The sequence below is a fragment of the Corythoichthys intestinalis genome, chromosome 15, assembly GCF_030265065.1.
Source record: "Corythoichthys intestinalis isolate RoL2023-P3 chromosome 15, ASM3026506v1, whole genome shotgun sequence".
Classification (NCBI taxonomy): Eukaryota; Metazoa; Chordata; class Actinopteri; order Syngnathiformes; family Syngnathidae; genus Corythoichthys; species Corythoichthys intestinalis.
The window spans coordinates 12,806,369-12,833,381 of record NC_080409.1 but is presented as its reverse complement, the minus strand read 5'-3'; the positions used below and the strand labels follow the sequence as shown (position 1 = coordinate 12,833,381).

Here is a 27,013-nt window from a genome sequence, read left to right as displayed (position 1 = left end):
GGGAGGGGAGTTTCTTTTTTTTCCCCAAAATATTTGACCGAAGCTGAACATTTTTCACAATAAAATGTGTGTGTGAGTAAACCATGTTGCCTCAGAGCTGGCCTGGGAAGGCTTTTGGCCCTCAAAAATAGCTGGGTGAAGCGGTTGGGAAAAGAAGCCTTCATTTTGGTACAAATTTTACCAGGATAAAGCTGAAGATGTTTCATGATAACATTTCAGCGTGTTTAGACTGGACATTGCCTCCCAGCAGGCCCGGGAAGGACTCGGGATCCCCCTGAAGAGCTATACGAAGTGATTGGGGAAACTTTTGTTTTTGTCGTAATGTGACCTGAAAAATGCAGATTAGTTTTGATGATAAAATGTGCACGTTTCTTAAATTGACATTGCATTACGGCTGGTTTCGGGCCCCTGGAAAGAGTTGTATGAAGTGGTTGGGGAAACCAAACTTGTTTTTTTTTTTTCAAATCTGACCCGAATAAAGCTGAATATGGTTCACAATTTAATGTATGCGTGAATAACCTTGACGTTGCCTCGTGGCTAGCCTGGGAAGGCCTCGGGACCCTCAGGGAGCGCGCTGCAAAGTGGTGGAGAGGAGGGGAGCTTCTTTTTTTTTCCCAAAAAAGTTTCACTGAAACTGAAGATTTTTCACAATAAAATGTGTGCGTGAATAAACTAAGTCTCCTCACTGCTGGCCTGGAAAGGCTTTGGACCCTCAAAAAGAGCTGGATGAAGTGCTTGGGAAAAGAAGCTATTTTTTGGTCCAAATCTTACCTGTATAAAGCTGAAAATTGGACGTTGCCTCCCAGCATGCCCGAGAAGGCCTCGGTATCGCCTTGAAGAGCTATACGAAGTGTTTTGGGAAACGTTTTTGTCGTGATACGACCTGAAAAAAGCTGATTATTTTTCATGATAAAATGTGCGCGTTTGTTAAACTGACATTGCATCCCGGCTGGTTTCGGGACCCTGGAATGTGTTGGATGAAGTGGTTGGGGAAAGAAAACTTGTTTTTTTTTGTTCAAATCTGACCCGAATTAAGCTTAATATGTTTCACGATTTAATGTATGGGTGAATAACCTTTACTTTGACTTGTGGCGAGCCTGGGAAGGCCTCGGGACCCTCAGGGAGCGCACTGCGAAGTGGTTGGGGGAGGGGAACTTCTCTTTGTTTTTCCCCAAAAAATTTCACCAAAGCTAAATATTTTTCACGATAAAGTGTGTGTGTTGTAACCTTGACACCCCCCTCACCTAAATTATTAAACTCTTACTGCACACAAAAGGAAGTGGAATAATTTTTGATTTACAGGAACGGCGCAAGAAAAGATGCTTATTTCCTCCCCGCGCAACCCTGCCGGAAGGTAATCTGTCAGCACATCGGAGCACGCGCATAATGAAAACGCTATCTGGACGCTAGCCCGAGGCTGGCGCTCACGCCCACTCCACGTCACGTGACCGGCGGCGGTAAAACAAAAAATCAAATCGCGGGCAAAATCTCACGGGAAGGCGCCAATAAACGCAAACGCCGAGCCATCAGAAGAAAGGCCGGCGCGAAGCAGATAAGCGGCCTCGCCTCCATCTATTTAACATTCATTGGATTGAATAATCCCGCTTTATTATCGTCAATAGTCTGCATATTTACCCTCAATATGCTAATTTATGCTAGCTGGCAGCGCCGCGCGGCTTAATAAGTTTTTGGGCGGCCGTACCTGCTCCAACTTTTCCCCCCTTTATTGTTTTTTTTCTCTGGCCCCGCGGCCGCGCCGCTTACATTTCAATCAAGAGCGTCATTGGAAAGTCATTACGGCAAACTAGGCGGCGGTAATTGGGGCGGCCTTCTGCAGAGTGGCGCCCCCGCAGGCTGGGGGGGCAAATGACGGTGATGGAGGGGGGCTTATCTGCCTGCCTTTTTAAAGGGCAAATAATAGACAATTTATCCTTCATCCGCTCGGGGAAATAAGAACCAGTTCAATGTCGGCAGAGAGGTGGAAACAATATGTGAGCGGCACAGCGGTGGGGGTGGAGGGGGGTTGCGTAGCCCCCCGCCCCCGAAAGAAAATTAGCCCCCTAGTTCTCGGTGATATCAAAGGCAAAGAGGGCGAGTCAAGGTGTGAACATAAACATGTACAGTATTTGTAGTTAAACCAGAATTAAAATTGGAGAAAGAGAATCATAATCTCGTTAGGTCGTCACCAAAACATGAAGTCATTGACAGAAAAATCAAAAGGAAGTGACATGAAAATTAACAGGATGTGACCTAAATATGTAGGAACGCACCCAGAAAATACCCAAAGTCACCTGACAATATCCCAAAAGCAACAGAAAGTTATGAATATATCTACAAATTTGGCCAAATTTTAGAGTGTCCTATATGCATGTGCGATACATCATTGGAAAGCTTAAAATCTCTATTTTCTGGGGAAAGAAAAATTTGGAACAGGAGGACAGTTTTGGACACCTTGAAAGTAGGTCAAAACAAGTGAGTGAAAAAGAGACATTTTTAAGTCCTTTGAAATTTTCTTCAAGTTTCTCATTTTAAAAAAAGGTTTTGGACACCCATTCAGGTACATAATAAATAACGAATACTTTGTTTACTCAAGTGTTTGATAATCCATATGCATGCACTCTAAGACATGTGGGTGGATGTACAATAATATAGGAAATTGGTGTGTGAGTAAATGTAGATTTTATTTAGCACTGTGTTTATTTGTAAATAAACATGGCTAAACGGGGAGTTAGCTGTATAGTTAATGTTAACTTTACTACATACAGTTTTTCATTTGGCTTGATTGTAATCTGTGCAAAGAAAAACATTTCCAGGTGAATTCTAGGGGTTAAAGTCCAATAGAATAATATTTTAGTTTTTAAAGTGGGCTTTTAAAATATTTTTTCAATATGATTAAAGAATGTGAATACAAGATACTGAGAATAAAAGGCTCCATATGCATAAAGGGAACATATAAATGTTAGTGCATAACAGTATCTATTTATTGTATTTAGCCTTGAAGCCTAGGACCTAGGCTTTATGATTTATGTATCTAATACATTGATATCATCCCATAATAAACAATCCAAACGGCAACAAGGGTCGAAAAGACAATGGGCAGAACGCTGCTGAGTCCATAATTTCTCGCGCAAGCGTTCGACTGCAATGTATTTCTTTTTGTGGCTCGAGGTGAGAGCTGGCCCCCCTTTAAACTCCACCTATGCTGAAAGGGACCTCTACTGTATGTGTATGTGTGTATCCCAGCGTCCTCTTCCTCCGCCCCTCATGTTCCGACAGCTTTACATGAGTGTATTAACTTTCATTCTTTATTCTTTTAACATTATGCACAAATCTTATTTTATTGTAGAATAATCTAATTGTAACATGTACAGTGTTGGCCAAAAGTATTGGCACCCCCTGCAATTCTGTCAGATAATGCTCAATTTCTCCCAGAAAATGATTACAATTACAAATGCTTTGGTAGTAATATCTTCATTTATCTTGCTTGCAATGAAAAAAAAAAAAAACACAAAAAAGAATGAATAAATCATCATCATTTTACACAACACTCAATTGGCCGGACAAAAGTACTGGCACCCTCAGCCTAATACTTGGTAGCACAACCTTTAGACAAAATAACTGCAAACAACCGCTTCTGGTATCCATCAATGAGTTTCTTACAATGCTCTGCTGGAATTTTAGACCATTCTCCTTTGGCCAAATGCTCCAGGTCTCTGAGATTTGAGGGGTGCCTTCTCCAAACTGCCATTTTCAGATCTCTCCATAGGTGTTCTATGGAATTCAGGTCTGGACTCATTACTGGCCACTTTAGAAGTCTCCAGTGCTTTTTCTCAAAGCATTTTGTAATCCTTTTTGAAGTGTGTTTTGGGTCATTGTCCTGCTGGAAGACCCATGAGCTCCGTGGGAGACCCAGCTTTCTCACACTGGGCCCTACATTATGCTGCAAAGTCTTCAGACTTCATAATGCGATGCACACGGTCAAGCAGTCCAGTGCCAGAGGTAGCAAAACAACCCCAAAACATCAGGGAATCTTCGCCATGTTTGACTGTGGGGACAGTGCTCTTTTCTTTGAAGGCCTTGTTTTTTTCCTGTAAACTCTATGTTGATGCCTTTTCTCAAAAAGTTCTACTTTTATCTCATCTAACCAGAAAACATTCTTCCAAAACGTTTTTGGCTTTCTCAGGTAAGTTTTGGCAAACTCCAGCCTGGCTTTTTTTATGTCTCTAGCTCAGAAGTAGAGTCTTCCTGGGTATCCTACCATAGAGTCCCTTTTCATTCAGACGCTGACGGATAGTACGGGTTGACACGGTTGTACCCTCGGACTGCAGCACAACGTGAACTTGTTTGGATGTTAGCCGAGGTTCTTTATCCATCATCCACACAATGTTTGGTTGAAATATCTCGTCAATTTTTCTTTTCAATCCACATCTAGGGAGGTTAGCCACAATGCCACGGGCATTGATAACACTGTGCACGGTAGACACAGGATAATTCAGCCTTGAGATTGCCCATGCTTCCTCACAATTTTGCTTCTCAAGTCCTCAGACAGTTCTTTGGTCTTCTTTCTTTTCTCCATGCTCAATGTGGTCCAAACAATGACACAGGACAGAGGTTGAGTCAACTTTAATTCATTTTAACTGGCTGCAAGTGTGATTTAGTTATTGCCACCACCTGTTATGTGCCACAGGTCAGTAACAGGTGCTGTTAATTACACAACTTAGAGAAGCATCACGATTTTTCAAAGGGTGCCAATACTTTTGCCTGGCCTATTTTGGAGTTTTGTGCAAAATGTTGTGTTTTTTCATTGCAAGCAAAATAAATGAAGATATTACTACCAGGAGTGGGAACCTCTTGGTACCTCACGATACGATACGATTTGCGATACAAAGCTCACGATAACGATGATTTGACGATATGGTGATACAATGATTATCGATACATTGGTCAGGAAATCATTCGAGGATATCCTACAAACTAAAAAACAGAAAAACAAGCTTCTGCTGTGAATTGGAATGAGTTTATCACTAGTAGACGTCCAATCCATTTGTACCGGGAGGGTGGCAGCGAATGAACATTCATTCATTCGCTGCCATCCCTCCCACTTCAAACTGATTGAACCTCTATGGCCGTCAGTAGCAGCCAATTCCAGGCAATGAGGCAATTCTGGGCCATTTAAGGTCATTTACAGTGGGGCAAATAAGTATTTAGTCAACCACTAATTGTGCAAGTTCTCCCACTTGAAAATATTACAGAGGCCTGTAATTGTCAACATGGGTAAACCTCAACCACGAGAGACAGAATGTGGGGAAAAAAACAGAAAATCACTGTGTTTAATTTTTTAAAAAGAATTTATTTGTAAATCATGGCGGAAAATAAGTAACTAGTCAATACCAAAAGTTCATCTCAATACTATGTTATGTACCCTTTGTTGGCAATAACAGAAGCCAAACGTTTTCTGTAACTCTTCACAAGCTTTTCACACACTGTTGCTGGTATTTTGGCCCATTCCACCATGCAGATCTCCTCTAGAGCAGTGATGTTTCGGGGCTGTCGTTTGACAACACGGACTTTCAACTCCTTCCACAGATTTTCGATGGGGTTGAGCTCTGGAGACTGACTAGGCCACTCCAGGACCTTGAAATGCTTCTTACGAAGCCACTCCTTTGTTGCCCTGGCTGTGTGTTCGGGATTAATGTCAAGCTGAAAGACCCAGCCACGTCTCATCTTCAATGTCCTTGCTGATGGAAGGAGATTTTCACTCAAAATCTCTCGATACATGACCCCATCCATTCTTTCCTTTACACCAGACATGTCAAAAGTCTGGCCCCGGGGCCAAATGTGGCCCGTGGTCAAATTTTATCTGGCCCCCAGCCTCTGTCATAAAATCAATAACGTCTGGCCCGCACACAGAGTTAATAAATTGGTCAGCAGTACTGCTACCAGCATATGAAGTCGCTTACACACTAAATGCTGCTCCTCATTTACCCACTAAAAGGAAACAGCACTCTAAGCAACATTACCCCGTGTTACCCTTTTTACTCCCAACTTTCTAAAATGGCAACAATCAACAAAAAAAAAGAAAGTTTGACTGTGACTGCCGACGCTTCAAGGATAGGTGGAAATTGGACTATTTCTTCACTAAAATACGCAACAACTGTGTCTGTGTCATTTGCAAAGAGACAATCGCTGTTTTTAAAGAGTTCAATGTGAGGCGATATTACCAAACAAGACAAGCTGACATGTACGACAAGATTACAGGGAAGATACGTAGCGAAAAATTGAAGCAACTTGAAGCTAGGTGAATTTTACAGCAGCAGTATTTCACAAGAGCCCGAGAGTCGAAAGAGAATGCCACAAAGGCTGGTTGCGAGGTGTTGAAATTATTAATTAAAAAAAGAATAATAAAGCAAATGTGACACACAGAATGGCTTGCTAAAATTTGCTTAAACGTAAAGGACGTCAGCCAGGGTCGGCCCCCCACATTTTTACCACACTATATCTGGCCCCCTTTGGAAAAAGTTTGGACACCCCTGCTTTACACAGACCAGTCGTCCTGGTCCCTCTGCAAAAAAACAGCCCTAAAGCATGATGTTTCCACCCCCATGCTTCACAGTGGGTATGGTGTTCTTCGGATGCAATTCAGTATTCTCTCTCCTCCAAACACGAGAACCTGTGTTTCTACCAAAAGGTTCTATTTTGGTTTCATCTGACCATAAGACATTCGCCCAGTCCTCTTCTGGATCATCCAGATGCTCTCTAGCGAACCGCAGACGCGCCTGGACGTGTATTGTCTTCAGCAGGGGGACACGTCTGGCAGTGCAGGATTTGAGTCCCTGGCGGCGCATTGTGTTACTGATAGTAGCCTTTGTTACTGTGGTCCCAGCTCTCTGTTGGTCATTCACTAGGTCCCCCCGTGTGGTTCTGGGATTTTTGCTCACCGTTCTTGTTATCATTTTGACGCCAAGGGGTGAGATCTTGCATGGAGCCCCAGATCGAGGGAGATTATCAGTGGTCTTCTTTGTCTTCCATTTTCTAAGAATTGCTCCCACAGTTGATTTCTTTACACCAAGCGTTTTACCTATTGCATATTCAGTCTTCCCAGCCTGGTGCAGGTCTACAATTTTGTCTCTGGTGTCCTTCGACAGCTCTTTGGTCTTGGCCATGGTGGAGTTTGGAGTGTGACTGACTGAAGTTGTGGACAGGTGTCTTTTATACCGATAATGAGTTAAAACAGGTGCCATTAATACAGGCAACGAGTGGAGCCTCTTTAGACCTCGTTAGAAGTTTGTAGGTGACCAAATACTTATTTTCCACTCTAATTTGGAAATAAATTCTTTAAAAATCAAACTGTGATTTTCTGTTTTTTTTCCCACATTCTGTCTCTCATGGTTGAGGTTTACGTTGAGGTGATGTTGACAATTATAAGCCTCTCTAATCTTTTCAAGTAGGAGAACTTGCACAATTAATGGTTGACTAAATACTTATTTGCCCCACTGTACCTGTTAATTTTCAGTTACTTCCTGTTGATTTTGGGGTATTTTTTGGGTCACTTCCTGTATATTTTGAGTTATAGAACAGGACGTGACCTGGGAATGCCCCAAATGTGATGGCAGTGACTTAAACTCAACAGGAAATGACCTGTGAATGCCGTGAAAATCGGACCGAATGACTGTGAATGCTCTGGTTTCGAATGAACGAACATTCCCCAGTCTAAATGGATTGGACGTCAAGCACCGTCAATGCAGCCTTAAGGTCGAGTTATACTTCCGCGTCAGACGTGCGCCATCAAGGAAGACCCGATTTACCACCCTGCGCCGTAGCCTGACGCGGGCCTATTGATTTTTCAAACCCTAGCGTCACATCAACGCATATGACGTGGCAGAAATGGACTGTGATTGGTTCGCTCAGACTGTTGTTTCCGGTTCAGCGCGAAATCACCGCCATTGTAAAACATTATTTTTCTAGACGCAAAAATGGACCAAGCCGATGGGAGTATCACCGAAGAGCAAGTCTCGTCAAGACATCATAAAGTTTGCCAAATGGCAAGGTCAGCGATTGAATAAAAAAATGGAAGAACCACCGAGACGTGTTCGGAATCAAGTGGCCACACGAAGTGGTGACCTAGTCGGCCAAAAACCTCCAGCTTTTTATCACTTTATGTCGTATTTTTGGTTGGTGCACATCATCATTTAATGTGTACATATGTTTGCTGTGAGTCTGTGACTTATTTATGTGTCACACTTTAAGTATATGAAGAATAAAGCACAGGTTTGGTGTCAAAAGAGTTGTTTTGATCTTTAATTTTCAATAACAGACAGTTCACACACGATACATCATCACTGATTGAGAGTGCCTCGATGCTTTTTATGATAACGTTAAAATCAAGGCTTCCATCGCAATTTGGGAAGTTCCATAGACGCCAGAAATCTGCTATAGCTTCCCACTGGCTGCTTGTAGAACACGGCAAACAAATCGGGCTGGAGGGCTTTGCAGACCTCGGACAAAACGCTGGACGCAGTGCTCGACGCCAGTTTGAACCTAGCCGCCATAGCTAGCTGGTTTTCACCCGAGGCTAGAAAAACTCTATGCGTCATCAAAAGTTGGACAGACCGCCTCGAAACCCTCTTCTGCATCGTCTGCGCCTCAACATTTGTAGGATCAACATTTATTCAATGTTGATGAGCTGAAGATCCACATTCAAGCGTTCCATCTTGCAATGTTTATTTTTTCTCCGTTAAACTAGACAAGAGGAAGTCAACAAGCATGCCCCAAAACCGTACAAACATAACACAACACCCCTCTAGTGGCTTGGCGGTGAATTACAGAGCAACGCGTCACCTGGCCGGAGAACCATCGAATGTCAAATGACGCCGTAATCGCTGCGCCGTTTTTTTTAGAAATTGAAACCTTTTTAAAATGATATCTCGATTCTTGGCAGGCGCATATCGATAACCTTTTGGGATACAAAGTATCACGATATATCACGATTTCGATATTTTGTCATACCCCTAATTACTACCAAAGCATTTGTAATTGCTATCATTTGCTAGGGGAAATTGAGCATTATCTGACAGAATTGCAGGGGTGCTAATACTTTTGGCCAGCACTGTATTTGTTACATGTTTTGATTCATTTTTATGCTTTACAAAAGATTTCTGTCTGAACTATGGAGGGCTTGGAATGGATTTACATGGAAACGCGTCTCTACTAAGGGAATTTTCACTTTACGAATCTGCTTCCAGAACCAATTAATTTTGTAAGTAGAGGTACCACTGTAGCATAGGTGGAGTTTCACTTTTGGGGCAGGGGGGGCACAACATGTTGATGACCCCGAAACGCAGTGTCAGCAATAAAATTAATTTACAAGAATATTTATAAAAATAAGTTGACATTGAGCGTTTTTTGTTTCCCATCATTCTTGAGGGGAATTCTAAATCAGGCTGCTTAGGCAATACTTTTCGCCAAGATGGTCAACCATTGAATATGGTACGCCCGCCGGGTTCGTGCCAATGTAGTTACCCTAGTCAAAAATTGTATCCCCTGGGCAAAGCCATACGGAGGTAGATTTGTGTCTATTATTCAATCAAAAAAGTTGCTGCAATAAAATAAAAAAATAAATAAAAAAAAAAAAGGGTTTAAATGCAAAAATAAATTTGAAACAAAAAAAAATAGCTATTTTTCTTTGATTGAATTTTTTTTTTATTGTAGTAGAGTTTGTTTTTGATTGAAGCAACTTCTTTGATTGAAGTAATGTTGATTTGTGTTTGGGCCACATTTTGGCTAGGACATTTTTGTCTTTATTTTTCAATAAAAAAATAAGTTGCTTTAAAAAATATATATTTTCAAATAGAAAAATCACTCCAATCAAAAAAAAAGAAAAAAAAAAAATCATAGAAAACGTTTTTGAATGCGAAAAAATATTTGAGATAGAAAAATTTACATTTGAACACTGATTTTTAATTGAAAACCTTTTCTTTGATTGACGCAATCCTTTTTGTGTTTGGGCCATATCATGGGTAGGACATTTGTGTCTAAATCATTCAATCCCAAAAGAAGTTACTTCAATCAAAAAAAAAAATATTTTCAAAGAAAATAATCATTTGAAAAATAAAATTGACTTCCCCTAATTTTCTTTTTTTTTTTTTTTTTTTAAAAAATCATATACAAAGCAAATGACCGTCACATGATCTCTTCGAAAAATAATTTTGACCCATTATAAAAATATATTTGTTCATTCATTTTTGTTGCAGTTTTATTGCTTTATAATATATATATATATATATATATACATATATATACAGTGGGGAGAACAAGTATTTGATACACTGCCAATGGGTTTTCCCATTGTGAGTGTATCAAGTACTTGTTCTCCGCACTGTGTATATTTTTATATATATATATATATATATATATATGTATCCATGGATAGAAAAGACTTGTAGTTCTTAAAAGATAACTGTTAGTAAAAGTTATAGAAATTTTATATTAAAACCCCTCTTCATGTTTTCGTTTTAATAAAATTTGTAACATTTTCAATCAAAAAATAAACTAGTAGCCCTCCATTGTTGATGTCAATAATTACTTACACAATGCTCATGGTTGCTGAAGCCTATAAAATCAGTCGCACCCAAGCGCCAGCAGAGGGAGCCAAAACTCCGAAAAACACAGGTACACGTTTCACTGTGCTGTCATTGTAATCTTTTTGAGCAGGGTATTTGTGCGTTAATTGCGTCAAATATTTTAACGTGATTAATTTAAAAAAATAATTAACGCCCGTTAACGCGATAATTTTGACAGCCCTAATATATATATATATATATATATATATATATATATATATATATATATATATATATATATATATATATATGTATATAGGAAAGTCATTTTTATGCAATGACACTTTTCGGCCACCAGGGGGGCCTGGACCCCCCCCATTAAAATCCGTATATGCACTGTACTATGAATTAAAAGAAAAATCAACTTTGGAGTGTTTATAGGGCCATAAAACTGTCCAAAATTGGATTGGTCATCTATCGCTGTCATTGGCAGCGAATGGGGATTTGAGAGACGAGCGCTTTGATTTACCATAGGAGGATTTTTCCAATTGATAATTCAAGGTCCTACAAATATGTTGATGATTTTGCGGCAACTCCAAAATGAAAAGGTAGACACGGCAGAGGCGCGCCAAAATGTCAAAGTGAAAGACGGCCGTCGGCGCACATCCGTCGGCCGGCTTAACAGTCCGCACGCTCCTCTCGGGCCTTGTCGATTGATCCCAAAGCAAACAAAAACAGCGCCGGGGGCGGTTTTAATCCCGCCGGCTGACGAGTGTCGGCGACCGCCTCGACCTCGACACATTTCAAGGGGTCGTCGCTCGCCTTCATTCGGGAGATTAGCCGCCCATCCGACCAGTCACGTCTCTCACAATTGTTATCATTTCAATGAGTTCATTTTAGAGCATTTATGGATCACTCCCTGTTCATTTTGGGGCATTTATGGGTCACTTCCTGTTGATTTCGAGCATAGGTGGAGTTTGACTTTTGGGGCAGAGGGGGCACAATATTGATGAACCCGAAACGCAGTTTCAGCAATAAAATTAACTTCAAAGAATAATTGTAATAATAGTTGAAAATAGGGGTGTGACAAAATATCAAAATGGTGATATTTCGTGATACATTGTATCCATAGGCGGAGTTTGACTTTTGGGGAGGGGGGGGGGGGGGGGCACAGCATGCTGATGACCCCAAAACGCAGTGTCAGCAATAAAATTACAAGAATATTTATAATAATAAGTTGACAATGAGTGTTTTTTTTTTGTTTCCCATCATTCTTGAAGAGAATTCTAAATCAGGCTGCTTAGGCACGCCAATGCAATATACAGTGCCTTGCAAAAGTATTGTATACACTGTATACAGTGTATACAGTGCCTTGCAAAAGTATTCGGCCCCCTTGAATCTTGCAACCTTTCGCCACATTTCAGGCTTCAAACATAAAGATATGAAATTTAATTTTTTTGTCAATAATCAACAACAAGTGGGACACAATCGTGAAGTGGAACAACATTTATTGGATAATTTAAACTTTTTTAACAAATAAAAAACTGAAAAGTGGGGCGTGCAATATTATTCGGCCCCTTTACTTTCAGTGCAGCAAACTCACTCCAGAAGTTCAGTGAGGATCTCTGAATGATCCAATGTTGTCCTCAATGACCGATGATGATAAATAGAATCCACCTGTGTGTAATCAAGTCTCCGTATAAATGCACCTGCTCTGTGATAGTCTCAGGGTTCTGTTTAAAGTGCAGAGAGCATTATGAAAATCAAGGAACACACCAGGCAGGTCCGAGATACTGTTGTGGAGAAGTTTAAAGCCGGATTTGGATACAAAAAGATTTCCCAAGCTTTAAACATCTCAAGGAGCACTGTGCAAGCCATCATATTGAAATGGAAGGAGCATCAGACCACTGCAAATCTACCAAGACCCGGCCGTCCTTCCAAACTTTCTACTCAAACAAGGAGAAAACTGATCAGAGATGCAGCCAAGAGGCCCATGATCACTCTGGATGAACTGCAGAGATCTACAGCTGAGGTGGGAGAGTCTGTCCATAGGACAACAATCAGTCGTACACTGCACAAATCTGGCCTTTATGGAAGAGTGGCAAGAAGAAAGCCATTTCTCAAAGATATCCATTAAAAAGTCTCGTTTAAAGTTTGCCACAAGCCACCTGGGAGACACACCAAACATGTGGAAGAAGGTGCTCTGGTTAGATGAAACCAAAATTGAACTTTTTGGCCACAATGCAAAACGATATGTTTGGCGTAAAAGCAACACAGCTCATCACCATGAACACACCATCCCCACTGTCAAACATGGTGGTGGCAGCATCATGGTTTGGGCCTGCTTTTCTTCAGCAGGGACAGGGAAGATGGTTAAAATTGACGGGAAGATGGATGCAGCCAAATACAGGAACATTCTGGAAGAAAACCTGTTGGTATCTGCACAAGACCTGAGACTGGGACAGAGATTTATCTTCCGGCAGGACAATGATCCAAAACATAAAGCCAAATCTACAATGGAATGGTTCAAAAATAAACGTATCCAGGTGTTAAAATGGCCAAGTCAAAGTCCAGACCTGAATCCAATCGAGAATCTGTGGAAAGAGCTGAAGACTGCTGTTCACAAACATTCTCCATCCAACCTCACTGAGCTCGAGCTGTTTTGCAAGGAAGAATGGGCAAGAATGTCAGTCTCTCGATGTGCAAAACTGATAGAAACATACCCCAAGCGACGTGCAGCTGTAATTGGAGCAAAAGGTAGCGCTACAAAGTATTAACGCAAGGGGGCCGAATAATATTGCACGCCCCACTTTTCAGTTTTTTATTTGTTAAAAAAGTTTAAATTATCCAATAAATTTTGTTCCACTTCACGATTGTGTCCCACTTGTTGTTGATTCTTGACAAAAAATTAAAATTTTATATCTTTATGTTTGAAGCCTGAAATGTGGCAAAAGGTTGCAAGGTTCAAGGGGGCCGAATACTTTTGCATATATATATATATATATATATATATATATATATATACACAGTATATACATTTTTTTCAAAAGGAAAAAATCAATCAAAAAACGAAAAATTTCAATCATAGAAAACATTTTCGAATGCGAAAAAGTATTTGAGATTGAAAAATTTGCATTTGAACACTTATTTTTCATTGAAAAAGTTTTCTTCTCTTTTTGTGTTTGGGCCATATTATGAGTAGGACATTTGTGTCTAAATCATTCAATCCCCCAAAAAGTTGCTTTAATCCCAAAAAATATTTTCAATTAAAGAAAAAAATCATTTGAAAAACACTTTTTTTTTTTTGGGTTGAAAATTATATGCAAAGCAAATGACCGTCTAAGGTGCTAGTCACATGATCTGTTCGAAAAGTAATTCATTTTCTTGTTCATTTAATTCATTTTTGTTGCAGTTTTATTGCTTTACAGCTTTTATATATATATTGGAAAGTCAATTTCATGCAATGACAGTTTTTGGCCACGTGGGGGGGGGCCTGGCCCCCCTATTCCCCCCTTAAAATCCACTTATGATTGTATCCCAAAAGGTTATCGATATGCTCCTGTCAAAAATCGAGATACCGTTTTAAAAAGGTGTTAATAGTTGTTTTTTTTTTTTTTTTTTTTTTTAAGGAGCCATCAAGTTGCTACCAAAATCTTTAGTAGTGTCTCAGTTAACTCTAACGCTGCCATTGACGGTGCTCGACGCCGAATCCATTTAGACTGGGAACGTTCGTTCATTCGAAACCAGAGCATTCACAGTCATTCGGTCAGATTTTCGGGGCATTTACAGGTCACCTGCTGTTCATTTTAGGGCATTTACAGGTCATTTCCTGTTGATTTGAGTCACTGCATATTCATTTGGGTGATTCCCAGGTCACGTTCTGTTCTGTAACTCAAAATAAACAGGAAGTGAACCATTAAAATACCCCAAAATCAACAGGAAGTAACTGAAAATCAACAGGTAAATGATCTTAAATGGCCCAAATTTACCTCATTGCCTGGCATTGGCTGCAACTGACGGCCATAGACGTCCAATCCGTTTGGATTGGACGTCTACTAGTGATAAACTCATTCCAATTCACAGAAGAAACTTGTTTTTCTGTTTATGACTTGTTTGTAGAAAATCCTAGAATGATTTCCTGACCAATGTATCGATAATCGTTGTATCGCCATATCGTCAGATCATCGTTATCGTGAGCTTTGTATCGCAATTCGTATCGTATCGTGAGGCACCAAGAGGTTCCCACTCCTAGTTGAAAATAAGCGTTTTTTGTTTCCCAACATTCTTGAGGGGAATTCTAAATCAGGCTGCTTAGGACAGCTATATTTTTCGCCAAGATTGTCATCCAATGAATATGGCGCGCCCGCCGGTGTTAACAGGTGTTCTGTCAAGTTTTGACCAGGTACTTAATACAACTTAAAACAACTTCCATTTTAACCAGCTTTACAGTATAATTGGCTGTGACAGACTTTCATTGGAAGGAGAAGAATAGTGAATAGAAATCAACACTGTCATCAACACTTTCTGATTGTGACTCAGTCAGGCTTTGCCTCTTTTCTTCCTTCAACTTCTACATCAAAACTTCCTTCCTCAACTTGTTGTTCATCTGAGAAGAAACCACATCAGATGGTCACTGAGCCACCTTCAGCACAAAATTACTATTTCATTGTTATTCATATTTGACAGCTCTAGCACATAACTAACTAGCAAATAAGAAATTGTGTTTATAATTGTTGTATTTTATACTTGACTATCCTTGCAAACTGTTATTCTTACCAATTGTGCTTATTCACCCAGCTGATGAGGCATCCACTGCCTTTAGCAGCCTCATCCAGCTCTTTTTTTAATCCCTCAACCTCCACTCCTTACGTGGCATGTCTACAAAATGAAATATGAATCTGAAATTTAAAAAATCAGATTCCCGGTGGCTTTTATTTTTAAAGCTTTCTTACATTTTCTCTCAAAAACTATGGAGGTAGACTTGTGTTTTTATTATTCAACGAAAAAAGCCAACCAATTTTTTTAAAAAAAAGTTGCTTTAATCAAAATATTTTCAATCAAAATAAGTCACTTCAATCAACAACAAAAAAAGTGTTTGAATGCAAAAATAAATTTGAGACTCAGAAAGGAACAAGATGGTGCTCCAATCAAAAACAAATCTTTTCAAAGAAAAAAATCATATGCAAAAATCAAATTGGCCTCCCCCAAAATATTTTTTTATTTATTTGGAAAATATTATTTTTATTTGAAATTATTATTGTTTTGATTGAAGTGCAAAAGGTTTTGAACTCACTTTTTTTAAGTGCAAAAAGTTTTGAACGCACTTTTTTGGGGGGGGATTGAATCATTCCGAGTCAAATGTTGCACTTCGCTATTGGTCAGATATGTTTGAGTGACAAGTGGCTACACCAATGGCTTTTTTCTGAAAAGCTTGAAGAAGCAACAATCATGGCCACCCCTCGTCGGGCCGGCCCGAGTCATCAACTGGAGCCCCAGCCGAATATAGTGCGCCTCAAGCGGACAATGGGCTGGATGCGAGGCGCGTGCCTCCATCCGAGAGCCTGCCGCTTAATTTGACTCAACACGGGAAACCTTACCAGCGCGGCTGCCGGTGGCAGCCCCCCCGTCTCGGGCAGACCGTGCGCTCGCCGGCTTGACGGCCGGCTATTGGTGCCGAAGCACTCTGAGGCCGACCTCCGCGCCGGGATGGGTGTGTGACATCAGGGTGTCTCCGGAGTACCGCAACGCAACGCGGAAGCGACGGGGCTGTTAAGGCATAACTCGGCTTTTACTCCCCGCCCCAGCGCGGAGACCGGTGGTGTGGCCGACAAGCGGCCTGACACTAACCGAGCCAGCAAGCGAGTGGGCGTGCAAGGGAGAGGAGGGGTTTATGGCGTCTTAATGGCATGCAGACGGCTTTTTTTTTTTTAAGCTGTTTTCAGTGTTCAAGTAAAATACGCGGTGGCCTGCCTGCACAGTCGGCCAGCTCACACATACACACACACACACAAAAAAAGCCCAGTCAAAAGGGGCACTTTGGGCATGTAGGGGCAGGTGCTCAAGCACCCTCCGCCCCCCCACACACACACCCGCACATGCCTGATGGACGGACATGTAGAAATGTTCTTCTCAGACACATTCTGCTATGTTAGCTGCACACAACAACTACACGCCGCTCTCCCACTGTTTACATCTTCGCCGCGTAGTTAAGCATTAGTTTACGCCATATTCATTTGGAACATGTATGTTTATGATGTTACTTGTTTATTTAACACCTGTGGATAACATTGAGAATTCAATTGAATGTAAAAGAGGCCACAACAGCTTTGGGAGCCAAATATTATAAGTAGGGTTGTTCCGATCATGTTTTTTTGCTCCCGATCTGATCCCGATCGTTTTAGTTTGAGTATCCCGATATTTCCCGATCCGATTGCTTTTTTAGCTCCCGATTCAATTCCAATCATTCCCGATAATTTTACCTGATCATATACATTTTGGCAATGCATTAAGAAAAAAATGAATAAAACTCGGACGAATGTGTACATTCAACATACAGTACATAAGTACTGTATTTGTTTATTATGACAATAAATCCTCAAGATGGCATTTACATTAACATTCTTTCTGTGAGAGGGATCCACGGATAGAAAGACTTGTGACTTTGTATATTGTGACTAAATATTGCCGTCTAGTGTATTTGTTGAGCTTTTAGTAAATGATACTGTAGGCATGCCCAAATGCATGATGGGAAGTGGAACCATGACTGTCCGTAGTGCTACCAATTGATATATCTTCTCTGCGTTGGGAAATAACTTAAGGTGTTGAGAAAAAGATCAATTGCTACCTTGCTTCCCCACATTGCTTCCCATGATATTTCTAATCATAGGGAGAGGGATTGTAAGGCTATAGCCAATTAAAAAGAGGCTCCAAAGGCTGCCAAAATTCACTCTACTCATTTTACGCTGCCTTTTACCTCTCTATATAGGTAAAACGATGCCATTACAGATTGAGCACGACAGTGCGTGAGGGGGTCCTGCAGCGCATTCATTAATTGCGTTATCTATTTTAACAGGATACATTTTTTTAAAAATTAATTACTGCCGTTACTGGGATAAATTTGATAAGCCTAAAGACTCTGGAGGAGTGTAACATATTATGTCTGTAACGTTAAATACAATACAAGAAAACGATTTAACTAAAAAAAAAAAAAAAATTAAAAAAAGGCACGGCCGATATTTTTTTGCCGATTCCGATACTTTGAAAATGACGTGATCGGACCTGATCGATTGGGATACCGATCGATAGGGACATCTCTAATTATAAGGGTGCAAAATTTGTTGTGCAATTACCATCTTTAGTCAGGCAAATTGAAACTTTGCTCACTATTTTGGCAGTGCTCTCTGGCTTTTCATGGTCCACATTTTCAAACCTTGGTTCTTGCTCAGTAGTTGTTGTCGCTTTTAAAAGCTTAGGTTTGTAAAAATTACGTAAACCATCTTGCCTCTTCGTTCTTCAAGGGGTTTGGCTAAGCAAAATCAACATTAACTGTCAACTGGCGGGCTTTTTATCAGCGGTCACGAGCTCGCTGTGTATCGCTGACTTCCGTGTAGGGTGACGAGCAGACATTACTAATCGAACATGCAGATACGATTTGCTCATATCGTTACAATAATCCCATGATCTGTTCAAAAAATATTTTTGACCCATTATAAAAAAATGTGTTCATTTCATTCATTTTTGTTGTTTGTTTTATTGCTTTACAACTTTTATAGACAATATTTTACCGGAAAATTCTAAAATCATATATAGGAAAGTCAATAACATGAAATGACACTTTTTGGGCCAGGTGGGCCTGGCCCCCCTGTAAAATCCACTTATGATTTCAAGGCAATTCTGGTTCACTTCTCATTGGTTTTGGGTCATTTGTAGGTCACTTCCTGTTGATGTTGGCTCACTTCCTGTTATTTTGGGATAGTTTCAGGTCACTTTCTGCTGATACCTTTCAGTGCCAGCCAATGAGTTTATTTTGGAGCATTTACGGGTTTTTTTCTTTAGTGCAATTTGGGTCACTTGTTGATTTTTGGGTCAATTTACTCAAACTATTTAGCTTTAGAGTAAAAAATAAAATGGGGGGGGGGGGGTGTCACTGTGCGATGGTTTCACGTTTAGTGTTTACCTTTATTGCTGGGGTGAAAGCGAAGCGCTAACGAGTTATTGACGCCCTCTGCAGGTTTGAAATAGGAGCGTCAGTTTTTATTTAAAGCAAAATGATCCTTTGACGCCCTCTAACGGACATATTGTGCTATCGCCCTGTGTACCTCGCAAAAATGCTGGTGATGGTGATTGTTTAAAATAAATGTGGATACATAACTATATAGGTGAAACATTTGTATGCAAGCAAGTTAAGATGTCTCCACATTTAGAGGTTTCTAGCAACACGTTACTTTTACTCAGTTACATTTACTTGAGTAAATCGTAACCGTAGCTTTATTAAGCCAAGCGTTTTGCTAGAGTAAATTTAGAAACACTGCTCATAGACTTCATAATTGTATTGACGGGTCACACCCATCAGCCGCTGCGCAATGCCTTCAAGTAGGGGGCAGTCCGATTCAGTTATTCGCAGTGGGTCGCAGTTAGTCAACACATTCAGCGATCCAACGCCGGATTTAGGTTGAAAAAGTATTAAGGTGTACAATACAATCAGGAAGGATTGTCTCAGGAGTGATTTGTTCAAGGATTCAAGGTTATTATTATATTTTTTTGTACCATGCATGCATTTTGAAACGTTGTGAAAATCAATGGGAGAAATTAGCCGCTACAGCATTGGCGTCATTCTTCGATATATTTACGTAAAATAGATGCGTGACTGCCAGTTTTTTTTCTTCTTTTAACCAAGAATCGAGACTGTTTTACGTCCATATCTATAAAGAGTTCAGTGATTTGAGCATTTATTGACAAGATTTTTCTCCTTTGTTTACACATGGAGGTGGCTAATTTTCCGAACTGACTAGCCTCATTGTTCGGAATATTTACGCAAAATAAATGCTATCTGCACGTTTTTTTTTTTTTTTTTTTTTTTTTGCTTTTAACCAAGATTCGAGACTGTTTTATGTCGACATCTATAAAGATTTCAGGGATTTAAGCATTTATTCGCAAGAATGTTTACCGGAAAAGCTCTGTTTACATATGGCGGCCGCCACATTGACTAACAGACTAGCATCGTTCTTCGACATATTTACGTAAAATAAATGCGTAGTTAGCTGGGATAGGCTCCAGCACCTCCGCGACCCTCGTGAGGAAAAGCAGCATGGAAAATGAATGAATGAAATGCTATCTGCAGGTTTTTTATTTTTTTGGGCTTTTAACCAAGAATCGAGACTGTTTTACGTCCATATCTATAAAGAATTCAGGGATTTAAGCCTTTATTTACAAGAATTTTTAACAAAAAAAAAGTTGTCTTTGATTCCAATCCGTTTGAAGCAGGAGGGTTGGTGGCAAATGATTCCCACTTCAAATGGATTGGACGTCTACTAGTGAACTTATTGAAAGACTTTAAACTTAGCTAAGACTGATCGTGTATCATCGCTTCCAATTAGTTTCGTGCCATCATCTCGAATAATGCAAATACGATGTGTTTTCCTCAACAGTTTTATTAAAGTCAGACTTGTAAGAAGTCTGGATAATAATGGCCAACCCCAAACGGATTGTATTGACAGCATTGAAATATAAATAAAAAGCAACAAATCAACATATTTACAATTGTTTTTGTCTCCCCTGACCCCCACAAACAAACAGGACCTAGATTCTTCACAACGACAAAAAAATACAACTTTCCCCGTTAAAAACGGCAACAAAATACAATCAGACCCAAAAATGAGGCAGAAAGCATAAAATTACAAAGTGTTGGAATTTGATTCAAATCAAATTAGGATGATGAAGGGAAGTTAAAATGATAAAAAGACAGAAAAAAATGTTTTTCCTGGAAGAAAGTACAGAAAAAGACAGTAGAAAGCCTTGGCAAAATGATTGACATTGTCCATTTTTAGGGAGAAACAAATGCTTATGAGACAAGCTTTTGGCCCAAAACATTTTCACCCTCACGGTCGCCTGCAAAAGAGTTGAAATTTTCTGATTTTGAAGCAAAATCAGTTCTGATGTCATTTTCTGAACATTTTTTTCATTTGTTGAGAAAAGACGACAGTGTTTGGTGTGGAATTTGATCTGCAGTGAAAATGATTATATTAGAAAGAAGCGCCAATTGTGACCCCAAAATAATTAAACTTTTTTTTTTTTTTGGGGCTGATAAATTAATAGTCTGATTTGTAAGGAGCCCTAAGGGGACATGGAAGAAGAAAGGGGAAAAAGTTTGGTTTTGTCAAGAATAAAGTTGGAATATCACCAGAACAAAGTTGCAATATGAAAAGAATAAAGCTGTGACATTGCAAGATTTCAGTCAAGTTATTCTCATTCTACCACTTAAATCTGTTAAGATGACGGGGATAAAGTCGTAATATTTTGACCTAAATCTCATGATTTTACTAATGTCAAGACTTCAATCTGATCATACAGGGTGGGGCAGAGCAACTTGTTTATTTAAATTTGGTGCCCTGTAGAGATGGTTGTTCTGAGGATGGCAGGGATGGACTTATTTGAGAGGGTGGGGTTTAAAGTTTGGTTCTTAACGTGCATTATTCCTTTTGTGTTTATTTTTCAGGAACCCCAGTGAGCATCATGGAGTGGATGAAGTTGGAACGCGATTTTGCTGTTGAGACATTTTTTTCAATCGGTCGCTTAATCGTTGCAACGCAACGTGCATTCCATAGACATTTTAATATTGCTTCCCGTGGTCGTGTTCCTGGTCGGCAGTCGATTGTTTCACGGGTAAACAGCTTCACGCAAACGGTTGATGTAAAGAAAAAGAAACCTTGCCTCCCACGAACAGCAAGGACGACCCCAAAACATTGACACGGTGAGAAAATCTGTTTTGAGATCTCCCTGATGGTCTGCCCGCAAACATGCATCTGCTTTTGGGTTGCTGCTCATTCTCTGAGATAAATCCTCCATGAAGAATGCACATTGCGTTGCGACGATTGAGTGACCGCTTGAAAAAAAAAAAAAAAAAAGGCCTCAACAGCGAAAGTGCGTTCCAAATTCGTCCACTCCATGATGCTCGCTGGGGTTCCTGAAAAATAAACAGAAAATAAATAACGCACGTTAAGAACCAAACTTTAAGCCCCACCCTCTCAAATAAGTGCATCCATACCATCCTCAGAACAACTATTGCTTCAGGGTGCTAAATTTAAATAAGCAAGTTGCTCTGCCCCACCCTGTATTTTATTCGTGTCATATTAAACCCTAAATCTCGTAATATCATGATTTCCTCTTGCAATATCACAACCTAAATTTTGAAATGTTACGAGTATTCTCGTAATATTCTGACCTCAATCTCATAATATTACAATCGAAATCTCATATTGCGACTTTATTCTCGTAATGGTACGATTTTATTCTCATGATACGAAGACTTTCTAATACTCTGTGCATCCACCAAAAAGTTGCCCTTTCGCGAGAACGCTCGAACGAAAACAAAAACGAAGGGAAAAACAGCCATATGAAGAAAGAAAAACTGGAGTCAAACCATCTCTAGCCAGATATCATTTTTTTCCCAACCATCCATATGGGAAAAAAAAAAAAAAAAAGCGTTTTCCCCGTCAACTTTTCCGTCATTCACGCCACAAAATCAATATCCAGGCGAATGGTTGGTTGCGCTTTTCTGAAAAGGTTGACGTGTGCTCATGGTAGTCAAAGTCCGTCCTTTTAGTCCAAAGGCAAATGGAATCCTCCTGGGAAAAAAACCCTCCAAAACTGGAGAGAGGAGGAGGTTCTGTTTTTTTTTTTTTTTTTGGGGTATCCAAATCAGGCATACGTGGCTGAAGGCCTCTCTCCTTCTCCTGTTGTACCTGAGGTGTAGCGCGCCGGGAAAACCACAAACCAAACGTGAATAGTATCTCTCTGTATTTTAGCAGAGCCAATGTACACGATTTACTTTTTGCGGGCCGCACAAAATGACACGGCGGGCCGGATCGGGCTCCCGGGCCTTAAAGTTGGACACCCGTGATTCAGAAGAGTACATTTTCTTTTGTGTGTGTGTGTTAACCAATCGAATTCAAGATCCTCCCGCTTCAAATAGACCTGACGTCTAATCGCGATCCGCGGCAAACAGACGGGGAAACATTGCGGCGTCAGTTGGGGCAGGGGAGCCCGGTGGCCGTCCTTCCCACTCCGCCGCCGGAAGAGGAGGACGTCGACGAAGAGGAGGATGCGCTGTACGTACGTGGGCGCTGACGCGCGGCGACCTGCTGACACGGTAGCTCCCGGAAGAGCGGCAGGCTGGTGATGGCTGCCGCCTCGGGACGCTCGCCAGGGCTCGGCGACAGCATGCTCAGCACCATGCTCAGCTGAAACCAGACAAAACAAAAGGAAAAAAATCATTACGTTAGCTGGCCAAAGTTGCTCGAAAAACAAACCGTTTTGACCTACGGCACACAGTAACTCTGTCATTTAAACCCTTACAATCAATGGACAGTAGAAACGACACTAGCAACTTTTTAGGATGCTCAAATTGTCCCCACCAACTTTAAAGCAACCTTACTTTCATTATATAATGAGTTCAGTCATTTAGATTGCCTTCCCTTATACTGTAAGGATAGAATAGATCCTAACATTAGGCCTGTCGCGATGAATAATTTTAGTAGGTGACATAGTTTCATAAATTATTGCTAATATGAGATATTATTGTCACATTTTTTTAACCAATTCAACCACTAACATAGTGACAATACACCCTAATAAATCACCCATTGAAATACAATACATTGTTATTCTTAAATAAAAAACAAACTATATCACAAACAATAAATATAAAAAAAAAACACACACACACAATCCATAACGAGTCATTTGAAAGCTAGCTAAGTGCAGAATATGAAATAGGTGAAAAATCCAATGCCATTTTCGTTCTCTGCCAATTAGAGCTCATCATAAGTGTTAATTTGATACAAAATGACTGTCATGTTGTTTTGCATAGTGCACATGTTGGAAAATTTGAAGTAAAATTATTCATTGCATATAGGGATGCAACGATGCAGTTAAGTCACAGTTCGATACAATTTTCGATACGAGGGACACGATTTTCAATTCGATTCAATAAGGGCTGTCAAACAATTAAAATTTTTAATTGAGTTAATCACAGCTTAAAAATGTATTAATCGTAATTAATCGCAATTCAAACCATCTCTAAAATATGCCATATTTTTTTGTAAATTATTGTTGGAATGGAAAGACAAGACGGATATATACTGTACATTCAACATACTGTACATAAGTACTGTATTTGTTTATTATAACAATAAATCCACAAGGTGGCATTAACATTATCAACATTCTTTTTGTGAAAGGAATCCACGGATAGAAAGACTTGCAATTCTTAAAAGATAAATGTGAGTACAAGTTATAGTGATTTTACACTAAAACTCCTCTGTATGTTTTCATTTTAATAAAATTTGTAAAATTTTCAATCAAAAAATAAACTAATAGCTCGCCATTGTGGAAGGTAGTGATTTGAATACACCACAAGGTGTGAAGGGTGAGTTTTAAATTAATTAGAGATCTAGCCCAGTTTTTCTAGTGCGTTTTGCCCCCCGACTGATGCCGTAGTTTCCAGGTTCATTGTACCTTACGTTCTTTTGAGTGTTGACTTCACAGCGTAAGAGACCTCTGATAGTTTGTATATTGTGATTAAATATTGCCATCTAGTGTATTTGTTAAGCTAAACGAAATGTTTGAATAGAGTCTGACCAAAGTCTGAGTATTATTTTGCATAGCTATTTTGATTGGGTATGCCAGTTCTCTTTGCATTGACCGCTTTTCTATTTGTGAACATGATTTTTTTTTGAGAGATAGGAATATTATTTTTGTTGTGCTTTCAGTAAATGGTACTGTAGCGACTTAACTGTTCTGCCCAAATGCATGATGGGAAGTTGGGTAACCATGAATGTCAGTGGTGGCTGCAAATGGTATGTATATCTTCTCCGCGTTGTGTTCAATGCAGGGTGAAAAGAACATCTCCTGTCATTGTTCTCCACATCGCTCTCCACAATAGTTATAATTGTGGTGGAAGAGATGCCAAGGATTATGCCAATAAATAGCGCGGCCCCAATGAATGCCTGTGTCCACTCCACTCGTTTGTCTCTGCCTCTTAGCTCTCAATATACATAAAACGGCGCGATTGTAGTCTGTTTGCAGCAATGCATGAGGCAACGCAAGGCTAGGCAAATTTATTTATACAGCACAATTCAACACAAGGCAATTCAAAGTGCTTTACATCACATGAAGATCATAAAAATCACATTTAAATCAATACAACGTAAAAACCAAGACAATCAAAATCGGAAATAAAATTATACATAAAAATCGCATTTAATAACAAACAGAATAAATAAAAATAAAACAAAAACTACTACTACTAATAATAATTGAAATCAGCAATGGAGATAAGCACAAGAGGAATAGAAAGCAAGTAGATTGAAATGTATAGACAGTTATGGATATGCAGTGCTAAACAAAAGCGTTTTTAGCCCTGATTTAAAAGAGCTAACAGTTTGAGCATACTTCAGACGTTCAGGTAACTTATTCCAGAGGTGAGGAGCATAATAACTAAATGCTGCCTCACCCTGCTTGGTTCTTGTTCTTGGAACATGCAGAAGACCGGTTCCAGACGACCTTAGGGGTCTAGATGTCTCATAGGAATCTAACAAATCAAGCATGTATTTTGGTCCAAGGCCATTAAGTGTTTTGTAGATGAGCAGTAGTATTTTATACTCTATCCTTTGACTCACTGGAAGCCAGTGTAGCGATTTCAAAACCAGTGTAATGTGGTCCAGCTTCCTTGTATTTGTGAGGACTCTGGCTGCAGCATTCTGTACTAGCTGCAGCTTCCTGACTGATTTTTTATCAAGACCCGTAAATATCCCGTGGGAATTGTCCAATCTGCTGAAAATGAACGCATGCATAAGTTTTTCCATGTCTTGTTGAGTCAGAAGCCCCTTAATTCTGGTTATATTTTTTAGGTGGTAAGAAGCGGATTTAGTGACGGACTTTAGATGGCTATCAAATTTGAGTGGGTCGTTCCGCGCATGCGTTAAATGCGTAAAATATTTTAACGTGATTAATTTAAAAAATTAATTTCCGCCAGTTAACTCGATAAATTTGACAGCCCTAGATTCAATACATTTAATGCTCTGCAAAAAACATAAATAACGCTTGTTTTTTTTTTTCCCTCGATTTTTTTTTATTTCGCTAACAAGCAAAAATAACATTGCCATCACATAAACGCGCATTTTCGTGCATAATATTTATGTGCTTAATTACTGATCTGAAGAAATTTTGTATAAAAGTGCTGAGAACAATCTTTACTGTTTGTAAAGTGAGGCGGGGCACACTGTTGATTGCTACAGCCCTCTTAGCAGATAGTTTTACCACATGAGCAAAACATCCTATTTGTGGTCCATGTCCATCTGTGTCACGTACTGAATTAACAACATTTGCAGCTTTATCTATAGTCACTGGTATGGATTGATTTGGCCTGCTCATTCAGTCATAGCGGTTTTTAATTCATCGATGTAGTATATGGACTACATGTCCCATGATCACATCTAGTTTGCTATTTGATGATATCTAGTGTGTGCTTGCGCGCGAGTGATGTCGGAGCATTAAAAAGGTTAACAAATGCCACAGAAATCACGTCTGCTCATTACTGCACAACACCAGCATATGACATTTTCATTAACAGGACGAGTTTGAAGTACAGCGCTCTTAACACTCATTTGGTCCCAAAAACTTATAAATACGTTCTACTTTTAATTGTTTCAGTGTCCCAAAAACGTATTTATACGTCTTTTATGTTTTTTTTTCATGAGAGACACCTCTAGATTCTGATGCAACTTTGCTCCAAAGCACAACGCTCAAAATCCATTTTAAAGCAATAAAACTGGCCACTGGAGGGCAGTAGCGCATTTGTTAAGAACTCATATTGGACCATGAAAGGAAATGAATGAAGAGAAATAGTCAGGAAACGGAAGTTGGAAGAAGTAAGAAGCGTGAGAAAAATGTGGAGAACGATGTAAAACGTAAGGCACATGCCCCACACAAGTTCACTCGGTGAATTCTGTTATGAGGTAGTGGTCACTACAAAAGAAAGATTTTTTAAAAAATCTATCTTGATGAGACAGGGAAAAATTTACCCCGTCTGCCGGTACAGCCGGGGCCACAACAGCGTCATCTCTCAGTTCAATAGTTTAGTTATATGTAAATAAACTTACTTTGCAATCAAAAGCTCTATTTGTCTTGTTGTTTATGTTATTTTGTAGAAGGAAAACATTATTCAGATGTTTGGG

The 27,013-nt window shown here is 39.8% G+C and overlaps 1 protein-coding gene across 1 annotated transcript in view; it reads right to left on the bottom strand.

Annotated features, from left to right (window-relative positions):
• Nucleotides 1-22,441: 22,441 nt before the first annotated feature.
• Nucleotides 22,442-27,013, bottom strand: part of eif2ak3 (eukaryotic translation initiation factor 2-alpha kinase 3) — a 78,766-nt gene continuing 74,194 nt past the window's right edge. The window contains exon 18 of the mRNA XM_057859222.1: nucleotides 22,442-23,017. Coding sequence (XP_057715205.1) covers nucleotides 22,802-23,017 — 216 coding nt within the window. The 3' untranslated portion in view covers nucleotides 22,442-22,801. The remainder of the gene's footprint in view (nucleotides 23,018-27,013) is intronic.